This window comes from Lacerta agilis, chromosome 12 (genome assembly GCF_009819535.1).
Source record: "Lacerta agilis isolate rLacAgi1 chromosome 12, rLacAgi1.pri, whole genome shotgun sequence".
Classification (NCBI taxonomy): domain Eukaryota; kingdom Metazoa; phylum Chordata; class Lepidosauria; order Squamata; family Lacertidae; genus Lacerta; species Lacerta agilis.
The window spans coordinates 53598612-53617110 of NC_046323.1; the positions used below are offsets into that span (position 1 = coordinate 53598612).

Genomic DNA, 18499 nt, shown 5'->3' on the forward strand with positions numbered 1-18499 from the left:
GGAAATTGGGGTGCAGGTTTCTATTCTCAATTGTACCATTTGCAGACAAAATTATTCTGCCCTTTATTTACAGGAGAAAATGGTCAAGGCTCATTGATTAGTCTACTTGAGTATGTGGGCTATCATTATTTTGTGTGCGCCCCCTCTGGTCATTTAGCAGAATACCTGCTCCCTTATATATGAGTAAAAATGGCCAGAGTCAGAATGAATAAAATTCAAATATTCACAGTGATTTTAGCCAAGGCAGACTAAATTCTCTGCTCCCTCATGTATGGGAAAATGGCTCTTCAAGGCTCTTGTATGTGCTTAAACTTTAAAACTTAAAATAGGTGAATTGGTAATCGCTCCTTTTATAAAACAAAACACAGCACTCTACTCTCAACTCTGAAAGCTGGGTTGAATTTCAACCCACCACCACACCAGGATTTAAAAATTACCCTCCAATGCTTGCAGACACATGGCCTTCCACATAGTTATAAAGTGGGAGTTGAAATGTACCCTGAGGTCATCTAGTCCAACCCCCTAAAATACAAGGTTCACAAGATTTGTACTACCAGAAACACATTCTTATGTACAGACACAACTATCATGCAAGTACACATGTACTAAAAGCAAAAGAAAAGTACCATCTTTATACAGAACCCTTTAGCAGACTTTAAGATAATTTGAGTGAGGATTTTTCCTTAGACTAGAGATGGCAAGTTCTTCGAGAATTATTTTTTTAAGATACAAGTGAACAGACGGTTTTCCTAAGATTTGATAGGGAGATAGTCTTTTATAAGGAATACTAATTCAAGAGTTGATATAACCACCTACAAATAATAAAACAGCAATAGATTTGATAGAAGTGATTTTTTTTTTTTAGAAGGTAAAAGTGAACAATTTTCTTGAAGCCTAATGAACCAATGTATTAGCAGCAAATTAAGAATTAAAACAACCATACATAGGAAAGTGAGATGGGGGGTACCTTTAGCAAAAATCCCCCCCTTTTCGATGGGGAAGGAAAAGCTCAGACAGAACAAAGAAAACCCTTTTTTTTTAAGGCTTAAGGCTGATGAAAATCAGACACTGCAATTCATCTTGTAAAACTTTAGACTTCTGCAGCAGAAAAAATTGTGTATTGAACACTGAGTTCACAAGTTCAAAGTTTTATATAAAAATTCAAAGTTACAAATCTCCCTTTTCTACAGCCTCTTTAAAACAAAAAAACATTTACACACAAATTCCATCACTTACATAAGATTATTTAAGCAAGCTTGCATTTTCTAAACCTTGATTACTTCTCTTATTTACTTCAAGGAAAACAAAGATCTCTAACATACAGGCTCTCAGACTGTATAATATTTGGGGGGGTTTCTCTCTGGCCTTTTTAAACTCACTGAAGTTACACAAGGAAAACAAAATGACAGACACAAGGAACAGACTCACATGTATAACAGACAACACACATAACAGACATGTAACATGTAAACATATATTTCCATAAAGGAGTTGGCTCACTTCCTGTTTCATTAAGCGAAGTTAGTGGGAAAGTCCCACATGAAGTGGTTTTATGAGCCTCCTTTAAAGGACCAATTTCAAAGTTTGAGCAAACATTTCCACAGTTACAACCCTTCATTTTTCTTCATCCTGTACCAATTGCAATTTTATAAGTTGGTCATGTCAATTTTAAAGTACAAATTGGAGAGAACTGACTCAGAGTTCCAGCCAGGACCAAGCCAGATGGGCTTTGTTCTGACCAGGAGTCTGGGAAAGGAATTCCTTGGATTGGGGTGCACCCATTATCTAAAAGTGTGGTCTGACCCTTTTATCCTGCAGTCGGGTTAGGAGAACCCTCTATCCTGGGACACGTTTCTCCCGGATCTTCTAGATCCCACAGCCCCCGGCTGTGATCTGCCTACCGTTCGTTTGCGCTAACTACTAGGTGGCCCAGCCGTTGGCCTCTAGCTACTAGGCTGTGGTGCGATCAAGTACCTTCGAGACCCCCCTTACTAGTGTCAATAATAATTGCTGAGGGTCCGACAGCAACGTTCCTGCCTCTTACAAACTAAGGAAAAGGACTACCTGCCTTCGAACGCTTGCGTGTGCAATGCCGAAGCGGTAAGCCCAGGATAGATTTTGTGAAAGGAAAAGGCAACCTTGCGTCCTGACAGCAGCCCATCAGATTTAAAGAGGAAACATAGTAAATTTTGACAAGAGAGTCAGAGTGGACCGGGTCAGTTGCCACGTTTTGGACGTGAGCACTGTACCCCAGGACTTTGGTTCTGCTTTATCACCCTGCCCTACAGCTATGCTGTTAACCAAAAGTCCGAGCGAAGGGAAAGAAAAGGGATAGAACAGAATTTTTCGTTGCTGCGGTCACTTATCCACCCCTTACACCGTGTCCCTTATACTCACTTAGCACTCTCTCGATGGCTTCCCGGGTTTCTTAACCTGCAAATTAACGAAAAAAAAGGAAAAACAAAAAACAAACTTCCTTCCCGGTTGCGTTGCTTTGCTTCGGTGCGTCCCGCTGGAACTCCAAATTACTGCCGGAGATCCTGGTTCCTGGGGCGGGGGAAAGCTCTCCCTGCAAAAGAGCTGGGTGCGCGCTGAGCTCCCTCGTCCCCAGAACCCTCAGATCTCCGGAAAACTTGGGTCCCTTCGTGGTTGCCAATTGTTGTAAGCCAATTAAAACTATAATAAGGAGAAAATAGGGCCCGTTTCCCAAGGGGGGGTTCCGGAATTTTTACCCTGGGGAAGACCCTGTAATTTGCAGAGCCTCCCACTTATGCTGAAATGACAGAGACGAACCGTAGCTGAAAAAGCAAAGCGTAGCCTTCCCATTTATTCCAAGATCTGTTGCAACAGAGGTTCCCCAGACGAACAGAGAACCCCGACTTATGGTACAAGGAGACTTATATACATTTCCGTTTCCATACAAGTCAATGACACGAAAAGAGCGGGAAAAAGGGATTTTACATAAGGTAAGCACATTTTACTGTGTGATTGGATTTGACAATGGTGGTTGAGTGCTTTTTCCTGTCCATCCTTTGACTAGATAACAGTCCTGTATATCTCTGTATGCAGGGTGGAGCCGGCGATTGGAATTTCCTGAATTGCAAATGTCCATGCTTTTGTTATGAATAAAGGTGGTTGTCCTTGTTTATAGTTGACATCTCAATGTTTATTTCTTGCTGCTTTGGTAGTAGACCCAACGGGTGGTGCGGGTCTGGCTGATGGGTTTAGATTATGCAAATGGTCAAGAGGCTGGGTGGAGAGGCTAATCCAGCTGCAGGCGATAGGCATGGGTGGGGTGCGGAGATGTGATCAGATAATGAGCGGTCAGTTTTGCATCTGAACATCAGGATTGTCGCTGTCCGTTCCCCCCCCCCCCCAACCTGCCCTTCTGCTTCTGGAAAGAAATGGATCAACATGGCTCTCTCTCCCTCCAGGTGGCCTTGCCTTGGACCTGGGTTCTGTGGGTCCCCTCTCTGTTCATTGGGGTGATAGTGGGGTGCAGGTGGGGTACAGGTGGGGTGCACTCCTATTACAGTCTCTAAGGTGCTACTAGAAAGAATTTTCGATTTTGTTTTGACTATGGCAGACCAACACGGCTACCCACCTGTAACTTAATAACCAAAGGTAATAACAGTAATAATAAATGGGCGGGAACTGCTCCGGCCCTTCCATTCCCTCAGGCAGGAGCCGCCGCCGCCGTCTCCCCGGCGACGCCCAGGGCGGTTCCTTCGCCCCGCCGGTGCCTCCCGTGAGAAAGGGCGAGGCCTTCCCCCCCCCCTTTGGGCCCGATCCTGAGGAGAATTCTCCTCAGGCGCCTTGCGGCGGGGCGTGTGTATGTGAATGGCGGGGAGGGAGGAGGAGGAAGAGGCGGAGGCGTCCATTCCTTTTCCCGCCTCCTCCTCCTCCCTCTCACAGCCGGGTCTGGAGTGCCAGGCAGGCAGCAAGGAAGGCAGGCAGGCAGGCAGGGGCCCTTTAAGGCGCCTCACGCTGCCCGCCGCCGCCGCCTGGCCCTGCGCGACCGAGCCGAGAAGGACGGCGAGGGGCCGCTGCTGCTGCTACCCCGGCTGCGGGGTAAGGGAAGGAAGGGGGCGGCCATGGTGGGGAGGGCGACCCCAAATAATAGAGCCTCCTCCTCAGGATGGGAAAGTTCATGGGATTTTTGGGGGGTGGGGAAGGGGGGCGGCGTTGTTTTAAGAAGTTTTGGGGGACTCTTGGGGGGGAAAGGGGGTGTTAGGGAAATTCTGGGGGTCCCTCTCTCTCCTCACTCACAGGAAGAAGAAAAATAAGGGCGTCGGGAGAGTGCGGGATGCAACACAAGCCGAAGTTAATTTGTGAAAAGAAAGCCACTTTGCAAAAAACGCAACAGTGCATATATATTTTTATTTATTTATTTATTTAACAAGGCGACTTGTTGCTTTATCGTTACAGCATTTTCTCGTTGCCTTTCTCTTAAAACGCCGGTGTTATTTCGCGAAATGCAGCGAGCTGAAGTTACTTTGTCAAATGCAGCGAGCTGGAGTTATTCTGTATTGCATTAGATTGTTACAAGGCGTACATTTTTTGTTTCTTCAGCTTGCAAACCGCCTTGGGTATTGTAAGATAGAAAGACAGTGTACAAATTGATGATGATGATGATGATGAAAGCGCGATAGGTTTACAGTATTTGCAGAATGCAACCTTGACGCCGTTTTTCCTTGACGTGAGCGCGCAGCAGCTCTATATATAATCAGAAGGGGAAAGGGTGCAAGTCAAGATAAAGTAATTTTGTAAAGTGCAATATTTATATTGGTTGCGTTTTGCAAAAATAACATTGTCCCAACACCGTTTCTTTTCTGTGTATGGGTCTCTTTCTCCCTCCTGGTCTGTCCCAGCTGCTTTGCTCAGCCTCCTTGGCTCTTTGAACAAACTTCTCTCTCTCTTTCCCCCCCTGCTCACACCGGTGCTGGTTTTATTTTTATTTTCTCCTCCCAAACCACGCAAGAGGTGAGGAGCTGTTTTCGTCTTTCTTTGGCTGGGGTTTGTGTCTCTTGGCCCAACACATTTGCTTTTCCCCCCCTTAGCTCTTCTTCCCTCCCTTGGAAGTCCAGTGTTTTGTTTTTGTTTTTAAGGGAAAAGTTTTAGGATCCTCGAAAAGTTTCCTTTTGCCAGTCGTCATCTCAAGGGGCTTAAAAGGGGGGGTGTTTAAATTTGGCTTGGCTTCTTAAAAACGATTTGTATTGGGTTTTCAAGAATAAAATAGGTAAGCAGCAGAGTAAGTTATCTTTTGAGTAAAGTATGCTGATTGCACTAATAATAATAATATTTATTATTTGTACCCCGCCCATCTGGCTGGATTTCCCCAGCCACTCTGGGCGGCTTCCAACAGAAATCAAATACAAATAAAAAATAAAAAATCACACATTAAAAACTTCCCTAAAAAGGGCTGCCTTCAGGTTTTTTCTGAATGTCAGGTAGTTGTTTATTTCCTAGTTCAACTTCCCTCGCTCTGCAGAAATGTGGAACTTTTAAAGAACATTGTAAGCTCCTTTTAACAACTTTAGCTGGCTCGGAGTTGCTAGCATGTGAGTGGCAAAGAGGATCCTTTTATTATGGGTGAATGAGTGTGAAGGTAATTTCTGAGCAGCTTCCAGTGCCCCCTGAAATGTGTCTGGGAGGGTAAAGAAAGCACCTACTTTTGAGTAACATACTTCTCTGTTTTATGGAACTAAGAAACATAGGCTCAAGCAGGTGTTATGGATTAATTTGCAGCATCCCCGTCCCTCCCCAAATAGCAATTTGTTACTGGTTTTTGTGCCTAGAAGTTTTTAGGGCCAGACTGCCTTTCAGGAGAGAAAGGTCCAAGCCACCTGCAGCAGCGTTCCTGAAGCCAACACTATAAACAGGTTTCTCGAAATTCAGCGCAGTCTTGCCAGGTTGCTGTTAGCTTAAGATTATCAGGCTGTTCTCAGGTGCATTTTTCTAAAATCTAGAATGCTGGCAACAGAAAATGTGTGATGGGGGATGGAAGTACACTGTTAGCAACCTGCGCTAGTGATGTTGCTCCAATAAGCATCCCATAGCCCAGGCATCAGCAAACTTTTTCAGCAGGGGAGCCGGTCCACTGTACCTCAGACCTTGTGGTGGGCCGGACTATATTTTGGAAAAAAATATATGAACGAATTCCTATGCCCCACAAATAACCCAGAGATGCATTTTAAATAAAAGCACACATTCTACTCATGTAAAAACACGCTGATTCCTGGACCATCCACGGGCCGCATTTACAAGGTGATTGGGCCACATCCGGCCCCCGGGCCTTAGTTTGGAGACCCCTGCCATAGCCATTGTTGAGGTCTAGAAAGCTGCTCTTAGGTGCTTATAACCAAGAGGGTCACATAAAGGACATTCCAAGTTTCCTTAGCTTGCTCAAAACCCATCTTGGTTTTGACTAATCAGCGTTTGCCAGCTTGGGGCATGTGCTAAGTAAGAAGTCTTTTACAGGAAGAAGCTCCCTAGCTAGGGAGCCAATTACTGATAATGATGTAAGGACCCCTCCAGATGTCCTTTTTTATTGCACATGCCTGATGATTCGTGCTCATGATGCTATTGGGGCAGTCATACAATATCTCACTTTCTCCCCTCCCCCTTAATATTTTTTTAATTCGTTTTTCGAAATTTTTTACATTTTCACTTTAGCCCTTTCTAAACATTTAAATAAAAGGTTCTTTCAAAACTTCGGACCTCCTTCCCTTCCTCCATGGGTTTCATATTCAAAGAAGTTACCGGTACATTTCTTTTTTTTTCTCTGCATCTATCTGTTGTATATCCATAACTACCAAAGTTCATTTCACATTACAAGTGTCATTGTATCCCTGCCAATTATTTTAACTGTTTACAGTGGACTTTTACATATATATTAAAAATTTATTCCAGTCTTTTAGAAATACTTGATCTTCCTGGTTTCTGATCTTTCCCGTCAGTCTCGCCATCTCTGCGTACTCCATCAACTTGGTCTGTCACTCTTCTCTGGTCGGCACTTCTCCCTCCTTCCATCTCTGGGCTAGAAGCAATCTCGCTGCCATCGTTGCAGACATGAAAAGTATTTCGTCTTCTCTTGGTATCTCTTCACCTATTATACCTGGTTTTTTAACAAAAGTTTTCTTAAACATTTTCTTTAACTAACTATATAGCTCACTCCACAAGACTACCACATATGGTCAAAGGTACCCTCATTCCCTTTACATTTTCAACACAGATTTGAACTAGTTCTGTACATTTTCACAATTTTACTCTGTGTTAGATACCAACATTACATCATTTTCATATACATATCCATATAGTTTTCCTTCAACAAACAGCTTGCAGTAAATTTCAGGTCCTCTTTCCATAACTTTTCCCATGATGAAAATTGGATATTATATCCAAAATCTCTTGCCCAGTGGATCATCGCTGCCTTAACTTCTTCATCTTTTGTATACCATTCTAAAAGTAATTTGTACATTTTTGAAAGTACTTTCACATTACTGTATTTTCCAACAGATCTATTTCAAACCTTGACCTCTCTGTATCAAAACCTTTTTTCTTATCTACTTTAAAGACATTGTTTAATTGATGATACTGTAACCAATCTGTTAATAACTCTTATGTCTTCAAATGTTTTCATTTTTAGTTCTTCTGCTTCTGTTAACAAATCTTTGAGTGGCCACTTACAATATCCCACTTTGAATACTGTTCGTGCATGCAAACGTTTTGCTGTGGTTACTTCATTTCCAGTCGGTGCCTAACTTTTTGTATCAAATACAGTGCTGCTTGCCATTCATAAACATGTGGCACTCATCTTGTTCCTTGTTCAAAAGCCTTGTTTTGTAAATGTATACATCTAGACACCCAGTGTTGAGAAACAGCTTGGGATTGTGTTAAAACACGTTCTCATTATTTTTTAAATTGGAGGCAGTAATCTTTGCATCAGCTTCCCAGCTGGAACTTTCTCCTCCTGCTTTCTAGCCACAATTCATTTATTTCAGTATCCTGCCCTTTCTCACTAAACCTTGATTAGAATTCAAAGTGTACAGCTTTTTTAAAAAGTTTGAAGTCTATAGAAAAGTAGTCTAGGATTGAAACAAAATAGAAAATTCTTTCCAGTAGCACCTTAGAGACCAACTGAGTTTGTTCTTGGTATGAGCTTTCGTGTGCATGCACACTTCTTCAGATACCACACTTCTTCAGACTATTCTTCAGATAGTCTAGGATTATTCAAGAACGGCTTTCGACACATGCTGGGTTGAGTGTGGAAAACCCACAGGAAAAAACAAAACAAAAACTGTTTTAGGAGCATGTGGTAAGGATGAAAGAGACCTAATTTCTGCTTCGGTAAATGTAGATACTTCAAGTTGCTGCTTTTTTATATTTCAGTTCTGTCTGAAAGTTCCAGAAATCTCCCACGTTCAAGAAAGATGCGGTTGTGTTACTGCGTGGCGGCGGCACTAATTAGTCTGCTGTTCTTCTGGATCCCATCCTCAATGTGCTGCAACAAGGCTCTCTGTGCAAGTGATGTCAGCAAGTGCTTAATACAGGTAGGAGAGAATACAGTTTTTGCCGCAAATGGATAGGAAAGTACAGGTTGGCTGTTAACAGCATGAATTTATGTGACGAATAAGTAATCCTGAAATAAGAAGTAAAATAAAAATGAAAACAAAAAAAAAAAATTCCTTCCAGTAGCACCTTAGAGACCAACTAAGTTTGTTCTTGGTATGAGCTTTCGTGTGCATACACACTTCTTCAGATACCAGATACTATCTGAAGAAGTGTGCATGCACACGAAAGCTCATACCAAGAACAAACTTAGTTGGTCTCTAAGGTGCTACTGGAAGGAATTTTTTATTTTGTTTTGTTTTGACTATGGCAGACCAACACGGCTACCTACCTGTAATAAAAATGAAGTTTGTGTCGGCACGAACGGGAGTTTTTGTCTCTACCTTTCTTTCAGATGTTCAATTGTCCTACAACAAATAAAAAATCAGCCTTACAGTGGATAATATTGTGGAGTCAAACTGATTAATTAGATGAATTGGCACTCTAACATGCATTTCGTGCCTTTATCCTATTTTCTCTTCCCCGTAGTATGAGCTTATTTGGGGAATGAATGCAAAACCTTACCTTCTTTTCTCTTACCGTAGTAAGGGTATAGCCAATCCCCAACCTACTCAGAGTAGACATATTGAAATCGATGAACCTAAGTTAACCATAGTCCAGTAGCACCTTAGAGACCAACTAAATTTGTTCTGGGTATAAAGCTTATACCCAGAACAAGCTTAGTTGGCCTCTAAGGTGCTACTGGACTATTTTTTTTTATTTTTTTTTGACTGTGTCAGACCAACATGGCTACCTACCTGAATCTAAGTTAACCATGCCCATTGTAGGACAAGCATTAGCTGTAGCCCTTGAACACTATACAGTGTAGGCTTTGGTAGATTTAGCTTTCTGAGATAAAAGTTTAATATCTGTAGGAGACTGAATGTGCTGCGGTGAGAATAATGAAATAATGATAAATTGAAACTGCAGTAATGAAATTACTGTTTACCATAACAGACAGGTTGTCAGAAGTTACAATTTCGGAATAGTAATGCACTAATTGAATAAGCTGGGTGGTATTCAGTGCTAGTCCTAGACAGAGTAGACCCAGTGGAGTTAATTGAAATCACTAATTTAGGTTCATTATTTTCAGTGGGTCTGCTAAGTGAAAGATTATAGGATAGGGTAGCCACAGTGACTGGTGCTCTGCCAACTTCCTGGCTGGACTATCGTAATGCACTCTTTGTGGAGCTGCCTTTGAGGACTGTTTGGAATATACAATTACTTGAGACCACAGTGGACGAAATGTTAAGCCGTGCAGCCAGAATCAAGTAACATCCCCCCCTTCTGAAATGTTGACATGGGTTCCCTCTGGACAGAATGCAAATTGTTGGTGTTGTTGACTTACAAATCCCTAAATGACTTGGGGCCCAAATACCTGAATTAGTGCCTCGCCCTACATCAACCTTGCTGCTCTTAGACCTGGAGGGAAGGCCATTTTCATCACCACACACCCAGGAGAAGTGCAGCATGTGGTGAAAACAGGACAGGCCCTTTTCCATGGCAGTGGCTATGGGGTGCCTTGCTTTTGTCATTTGGGCGCCAAGTAAAAATTCAACTTCCCCAGCCTTTGGGAAATTAATAGGAATTTATTCGCTGCTGCAAGTGGGAGAACTGAGGTTGTGGTTCCCTGAGCATTTTTAAGAGTAGGCTTACACACACACACACACACACCTATTTTAATCATTGAACTGGATTGGTTTCATTGCAGTGTCATTTTTATTGTTATGAAGGGCAGGCTAGACATTTTCTTATAAAAATAAAATTCAGCAACTGTGTGGGAATCATAGTTCCTAGAAATCAACAATGACCCAATACAGTTAAACAGGAGTGTTTGCTTAAAACACGGTGGGATTCTGTTTCTCTAGCAAAGGGTAATCTCAGAATAATGCTTCAAGTTACCATGTGAGTTACCTTGAGGGCAGTCTGCTCTGAACCTTGTTTGTATGCGCAAGCTTAGAGGAGAGTGACTCACAAGAAGGACAAGCCCAAGACTTGCTAATTAAGGGGTTGGCTACACCCACCACCCTATTTTTAAAAATGTGTATTTACCATGCAAAAACTCTGATGACTTAGAATTGAAAGGGACCCAGGGGTAATCTAGTCCTGCAATGCAGGAAATGCTTATATGCTAGGTTGTCTTTATATAATTACATATATATGAGATGAGGCAAGTGCTAAGGTTTTTGATATGATAATCAGCTAATTCGGAAGATACCGAGACATTGTGTAAAGTGAAGGCGAGGTCACATTCAGCACTTAAAGTGCAAAAACCTTAGTTAAGCCAATTTCAGTTATGCTGAACCCATGTCTCTGGCTCTGATTCTTTGTATATTTCTGCCGGAGGGAAATGCCACTCCTAATATGTAAGACACAATGTGTAAAATAGCCATGTAATTTTTGTTGGCATCCATCTGTCTGGAGAGGCAATGGAGTATCATAGTAATGTACTTTTAATTTTGAAACTTGACACACTTCAACGTTGCTGCTTGTGGGGGGGGGGGAACATCCTTCCATATTGCTAGCTATGTTTGATGGGTCATACCTGGGTCCCTTTGAAACTCATGGAACATTCATATCTGATTTAAGAGGAACGGATATGACCAACTTTTTGTAGGTGGAAGATTCCATCTATGATGAAAGCAGGTCCCTGAACTCAAGATGCGGGAAGAAGATTAAGCAAGATGCATTGCTCTGAATTTTTTTCACTCGGTGAAGTAGAAGAGGCTGCGTTCATTATACTGCCTTTTCCAGAATGTGGGAAGGATGATCTGCATAAATATTTATTTTATCAGCTCTGTAACAGATGTGAATGAGATCAACAATTTCTTGTCTTGAGACATGTTTCATTTGTATTGTGGCGCTGGATGAGTCTTTTAAATATCCTGTTAGTCATTTCTTCTTCCCTGAGAGCTTTGGCGTTAATAAAGTTCTTGGCAGACTGCATGTTAACCCATAGATAGTTTATGTCAGGCTTCCTCAAACTCTGCCCTCCAGATGTTTTTTGGCCTACAACTCCCATGATCCCTAGCTAGCAGGACCAGTGGTCAGGGATGATGGGAATTGTAGTCTCAAAACATCTGGAGGGCCGAGGTTGAGGAAGCCTGGTTCATGTGTATTACAATGAGCTGGCGGGGGGGGGGGGACTAGAGCTGTGCGATATAGCTTGAGTACATCCTACTTTATTTTAAACACTTATTAATATATATACTTTCACTGGTGAGAGTTTTATTAAATAATACATGGTACTTTTGCATAGCAATAGTTACCGTGCTTCCAAATTGTAGTGGGGTCAAAAAGATGATTTCTGTTATCTGCACCGTACATAGCAAATGTGCAATTAAAAACAACCCCTCTTAAATAAGCGGCCTCATCATGGTTTGTGTGGCTGATTTGCAATTGTATATGGATAAGGGCTTCTCCAGGCTGGTGCTTTATGGCAGGTGTATTTTGCAACATGTTTTTGACACAATAATGTCTTGGTGGTGGATTTATTCTGTTCTACGATTCCACACACACCCCACTCCCAATGTTACCACATTATTGCTGTCTGGAGAGTCTATAGTGCAACAAAAGTGGCAGGACGACAACAAAGCAGAATATTTGTTTCCTATATACTTCCTAACAAAGCTTCCTATGTATGTTCCTAACTGTGGTAGGTGGAGGTGGGAGGGGAAGAAGAAGAGGAGGAGGAGGAGGAGGAGTTTGGATTTGATATCCCGCTTTATCACTACTCGAAGGAGTCTCAAAGCAGCTAACATTCTCCTTTCCCTTCCTCCCCCACAACAAACACTCTGTGAGGTGAGTGGGGCTGAGAGACTTAAGAGAAGTGTGACTAGCCCAAGGTCACCCAGCAGCTGCGTGTGGAGGAGCGGAGACGCGAACCCGGTTCCCCAGATTACGAGTCCACCGCTCTTAACCACTACACCACACTGGAACGCATTTGTCTTCTGTGGTATTTTATGCACAGAAATATCTAACTGGTGTGTTGTGTTTCCAGGAGCTGTGTCAATGCCGACCTGTTGAAGGGAACTGTTCCTGTTGCAAGGAGTGCATGTTGTGTCTGGGCACACTGTGGGATGAGTGCTGTGACTGTGTTGGTAAGTTCATTCGTTCTTTATCACCTAATACGGCCTTGGTTGCTTCAGATACTCGTATCCACTGCTTTGGATCTGTGGCTTTTAAGAGCCATGTCAATACAACGGAGCAGGGCATACACAGAATCCAGGGCTTTAGGGCAGTGGCTTCCCAACTGGTGGTCCACAGGACCCTCTAGAGGACTGAGAAGTGGCTCCAACCCCTCCTCTGGCAGATCTGGGGGTTCTCCATCAAGCCTCCGCCTGGAGGGGCCCCCTCAAGGGGATCCTCAGCATTGGATTCAGGGAACCCTGCCTGCTACTCGGGGTCCTCACACTTTGGGGTGTCTGGTTCATCATGTCTGGCACCATGTCGGGGCTAGCCATGGCACTCACTGCGAAAAAAGTAGTGTATACTCATGAGCTAGATTTATTAGGGAAGGAGAAACAGCTCTGCACGTCTGTGTCTGTGGTCGAGTTCGTATGTTGGAAGAGCGATATGGTTGCTGCTTCCCCATGAGCTGAATCATGCTCTATTCCAGTAACTTCCCCAAACAGGAACCACAGAACTGAGGTGCATGACGTCGCTCTTCCGCACATCAAGGGTGACTTGTTCCGTAGAAGGCAGGGGGCAGGAGTGGTGTGTCAAAGAACTCGGTTGTTCATCCATCCTGTGTTCCACTTCACAGGCATGCAGGGGAGAGGTGTGGGATTAATTTCACTGAACCACACACTGTTTGGGTAATTCATGAATTTAGCCCCCTGCTAGAGCCTGCCCTGTCCCACTGATTAAGTTTCAGAGCCTTGTGGCTTATTTATGCAGTATTTCAGGCTGCTGTAGGCCAAACGGAGATGATGTTGATTTTCACCATATTTGTATCTGACAGTCTGTTCTCCTAACCACTGACCCAAACAGTTATTTTGGCTAAATAGCCTGTTTTTCATGCTGTCTCCCGGGATGCATGTGAAGTGGTGGGGGGGGGGCGTGGCACATCTTCATGTGCAGAAGTTAATGATTCCCTGCATCTCCTCCACCTTGGACTGACCATCATTCAATGCACCCCAGGGGGCAACGGCGCACTGGTTGAAAACGACTGGTGTAAAATAGTGACAGGCCTGCAGAATAAATGGATTGTGATGCTATTTTTGTAGTTTAGCAGCCAAATACAACAAAACAATTTTTCAGAATGTAGTTTCTACATCCTGTCACTTTTAAACTGTGTGTATCCACACACGCACACACACACACACACACACATATATATGTTGTGTTTGGGAAAGCAATCCGTATGCTATTATTACCCTAAAGTAATGGTGAGTTTGTACAAATGTGTTTTTCAAAGTGTGTTAAATAAGGAAAGTGATACTTTCAAAAGAACTTTCATGCATATGGTATGGAGTATATTTAGCTATGCCACGAAATGGAAGCAGTGTCTCATGTGTCATTGACTATGTGCTTATTTCACACCTTTGGCTAGTGAAGTTGCTTCTGTAATTCTGGCAAGAGATTAAACTCCTTGGTAAACAAAATTGCATTCTTGAAATGTGATCAAATAAGCTTTGCACAAATTTGATACTTTTCCAAGAAAAGGTGATTTGTAATTTCATCCTGTGTCACAAGGAGACAAAAGGCTCCAGTGTCTGTGAGACAGAATAAGAAGCTTGAGGTTCATAGTGTGTGCCCCCCCCAAAAAGCTGCCTACCCTTTTCCACCAGGCTTAAATGGAAGGTGACGTGTCGGTATTTCTTGCTACTTAAAGCACATTGCAGTAATCCAGCCTTAAGGTTACTCGTGCATGTACTACTACAGTGTTGAAATTATCCTGATCCAGATGTGCTTTTGGATGGAAGCAGGTAAAAGGCACCTTGTCTAATGGCAAAGCTTTATCCTGGAATATCCCCAAGCTATGTGCCTGCTCCTTTAAAGGGATTAGCCATGCTTCAAGCTACGGACTCAAGCATCACCCAAAATAAGTACCAAAATAAGTACCTGGAAGGTGAAAGGGGCAAGACGAACATTTTTGTAAACTGTCTTGAGGGCTTTTCTAAACAGTAAAGTGGCGTATAAACTGTATGAAATAAATAAATAAGCTTCTTACCAGTGCCCCCCGCTCATCATTTGAAGTTGAACATTTCGCCTTTCAAAAAAATGCTTCTTTTTATTGGTGCATTTTCTTTTCATTTTGCTTACTTCCAGGTATGTGCAACCCTCGCAATTATAGCGACACACCTCCCACGTCCAAGAGCACCGTTGAGGAACTGCATGGGCCAATCCCCTCTCTTTTCCGAGCGCTTACAGAAGGGGACACCCAGCTGCACTGGAATATTGTTTCGTTCCCCGTCGCGGAAGAGCTGTCCCACCACGAGAACTTGGTCTCCATTTTAGAGTCGGTGAACCACCCCCAGCACCAGAACGTCTCCGTTTCAAGCAACAACGTCCACACGCCGTTCTCCAGCGACAAAGGTAAGTGGGCTGCTGCGCAGAGACTGAGCCCCTAGAATTGGGGTTGAGTTGGTTTGTTTGGAAAAGAGAGGACGGAAGAATGCTGCATTAGCTACAGGCAAGCGTTGCCCCGGTTCCAAAGTGTGGGGCTATGCCTGGTCCACGGAATATGGTGAATCGCTGCCTACATTTGAATCCCATGGCTTCCCCCAGAGAGTCCTGGGAACTAGTTTAGTCAGGGTGCTGGGAATGTAGTTCTGTGAGAGGGTAAACTGTTGCTCCCAGGATTCTTTGGGGAAAAGCTTTAAATGTATGTTGTCTGCAACCAATGGGTTTTTTGAACTGATTTTTAATATTGAGTGTTGTGTTTACTTTCTCTGCTGTATCGCAGCCCAAGGTCTTCAGAGAAGGGGGAAGAGATAAATAGATAAGAGCAGGCATCCCCAAACTCGGCGCTCCAGATGTTTTGGGACTACAGCTCCCATCATCCCTAGCTAACAGGACCAGTGGTCAGGGCTGATGGGAATTGTAGTCCCAAAACATCTAGAGGGCCGAGTTTGGGGGTGCCTGGATAAGAGTGTGCAGAGCAGAAGGAGACAAAGATTATACCGATTTTGCTACTGCAATAATTCCACACGGGACATATTTTATTTTAAATGTTATTTCAGAACTGACAGGTGTGTTTGGATCAAGGAAAAAGCTGTTCCATTGACCCTGAATTAAGTTGGAAATTAAGTTATTGGTTCCATTGTCTGAATGATTGGTAGCTTGAGCTTTTCTCAGCAAACTAAAGTGCCTTTCTCGCCTTCTTCGTTTAGAAGCCACGTGCACGGTGGTTTACTTCGATGACTGTATGTCAGTACATCAGTGCAAGAGCTCCTGCGAATCGATGGGAGCATCAAAATACCGATGGTTTCACAACGCCTGCTGCGAATGTATTGGACCAGAGTGTATCGACTATGGCAGTAAAACTGTAAGATGCACAAATTGTATGTTCTGAATCCGGAAGCTGAATCTTTTTTTTTATCACAGACACCAAAATTATTTTTTTATTGATAAAGATTGAACTTGGGAGGATTGCCTGAGAATGGAATAGTTGCAGCGCAGAGGAGATGTACAAAATCTTAAAACATGTAATTCCAACCCCGCTCCCTTTAAATAAGGTAAAATACAGTGTTAACTAGCAAATGTGTGTTCTCTTAAAATATTAACCAGGCTTATTAGAGTTTTCTTTGATTTGAATTCACCAACTTATGTACAGGATCGTCTTGTTGAGGAGGGGGAGCGTGAAGCTTCACAGAAATTGCAACTAGATCCAGAAATCCATAAACTCTGGAATTTCCCCAAACTTTCAGATTTGGACTGGTGTGTAGCTTGATGCAGCGTGGCACACAGATTTCTGTCGTGATAGGTATTTTTAAAAGTAGGGTGGCAGTTACATGGAAGTCTCCATCCACCACCATTTGCTTATAAGAAGGAAAGAATCAATATTTTTTAACTCAAAATATGTGTCCGCTTCTCTTTGTTTCTTGCTCTAGTTCAAAAAAGAGAACATCCATTAATTGAAAATTAAAATATAAATCATAGTGAACTCAGAAATAACTGATATGTAAGCAACAAGGAAGAGATTTGGATGAAATGTAGTTGTGTCAGGATCTTCTGCTATCTTTCTTATGTACAAATCTTACTGAGGCTCAATAAAGTATATTTTTAAAAGCCGGCTAATTCTATTTTTATAAAATTTATATACTTGACTCTATGTGTTTCGCCCTCTTTTCTACTGTTGCTTTTAATAATACACTGTTTAGAGTTAGCAAGTTAACTGAGTCACCATTGGCAATCCTTACATGGAAACCATAGATTCTTAGACCCAGATAATTGTAGAGTTGGAAGAGGGGCCCCAAGAGTCATCTAGTCCAACCCCCTGCAATGCTCTTTCACACGCAGGCATTTTGTACATGATCCTAGGGAACAGAAATATGTTGCACATGGGGAGAATGCTATTATCCAGAAGTGTTTTGCCAAGAAAATGGTTGGTTCTCTTAATTTTGAGGCAACAGTCAGTCACCATGCAGATGTCATTTTCCCTTACCCGCCCAACTGCCGACTAGTACTATCAGTGCTGACCACCTTAAGCATTAGTCTGGCTGGGCCCCCCACTGCACTATATATTTAAAACTGCTGTTAGCATCTGTCGAGACAGTAGTAGAAGATTTCTTGATTTTTAAATTGCTTTGGTACCAATCCAACCCACCCTGCTACTTGTTGCCTTAAGAATTTGGGACAATCTCGGGAGACATTGGAGGAGTGCGCCTTTGGGGGTGAAGTCAAACCATTGGACAGTTACAGCGCCTGCTGTGGCTGTAGAGACCGATACAGTAGAGACATGTTTTGTTGCAGCTGGGGAAGATGGAGGCGTCCGGTTGTGCTGCTGCAGATGCAGCAGGCTGTTTCTTCTCTGCTCTCCTCCCAGCTGTCATTCCTCCTCTGGTCACACAACCTGACTATCTCCAGGCACTGTTGCCCAAAGAGTTCTGGGAGCTGTAGTTTTTGAAGGATATATACACACAATGCATTTAAAACACATTTCCCCTCTCAAAGAATCAAGGGAACTGTAGTTTACTCCCTACAGAGCTACCATTCCCAGCACCCTTAACAAACTATAGCTCCCATAAATATTTTTTTTGTGGTGGACGTGTGTGCTTTCAGTGTACGGTGTGAACACAGCCTTGGTCTTGCCCTTGGGTGCTTATTTTTATTGTTTTTAAACCAATCGTAATTGTTTCTGTTGCACGTCTGTAAATCCTGAGACTTATTTGAAAGGCAATTCATAAATCAACAAAAATTACACCACCTCTGTCTTGAAGGAAGAATCTGTTTCTTCTGTCTTAGAATGTTTCATATTCTGCAATAAATGAACTTGCAGATCAATAACGAGTTGGATTTAGCCTATTCATTTTTCTTCTGTTAGATAGATATTTTTGGCAAAACTATGTGTACCATGTGTTCAGTTGACCTATTAAAACTTAGAATTCTCATTTCTGGCTGACGGTAGTGACTACAGACATTTGAATAATAACTCTACATCCGATAGCCTTCTTTCCTTGGGGAAAATGGAACTCTCAGTTAAGCCTTTTCTCTTTTAGTTGCTGCTTTATTTAATGTGAAGCCACACCTTGAAGGGTGGAAAAAATAAATGCATTGTAAAACTTGGTACAGTCATGCCCCGGTTTGCGCACGCTTGGGTTGCATACTCCGATACCCCGGAAATGCAACACAGAGCGTGGACGCTTCTGCTCATGTCCACACGGTCCACGCATGCACAGAAGCATTCTGCGCAGTTCGCGCATGTGCAGAAGCGCAGCATCGC

General features: G+C 42.9%; 1 protein-coding gene across 1 annotated transcript; it reads left to right on the forward strand.

Moving 5' to 3' along the window:
- Positions 1-8417: 8417 nt before the first annotated feature.
- TWSG1 (twisted gastrulation BMP signaling modulator 1) lies at positions 8418-16883 on the forward strand. Its single transcript, XM_033165712.1, has 4 exons — positions 8418-8552; positions 12611-12710; positions 14884-15150; positions 15948-16883. The coding sequence occupies exons 1-4, from the start codon at positions 8433-8435 to the stop codon at positions 16127-16129; spliced, it is 669 nt and encodes a 222-aa protein (XP_033021603.1). The 5' UTR covers positions 8418-8432; the 3' UTR covers positions 16130-16883.
- The last annotated feature ends 1616 nt before the right edge of the window (positions 16884-18499 follow it).

What these genes read in the sequence shown, in the direction of transcription:
- TWSG1 (XM_033165712.1), top strand. Translation starts at nt 8,433, where the DNA reads ATGCGGTTGTGTTACTGCGTGGCGGCGGCACTAATTAGTCTGCTGTTC. An exon ending in TGAGTGCTGTGACTGTGTTG is followed by an intron (nt 12,711 to 14,883) that starts GTAAGTTCATTC and finishes GCTTACTTCCAG; the next exon opens with GTATGTGCAACCCTCGCAAT. An exon ending in GCCGTTCTCCAGCGACAAAG is followed by an intron (nt 15,151 to 15,947) that starts GTAAGTGGGCTG and finishes TTCTTCGTTTAG; the next exon opens with AAGCCACGTGCACGGTGGTT.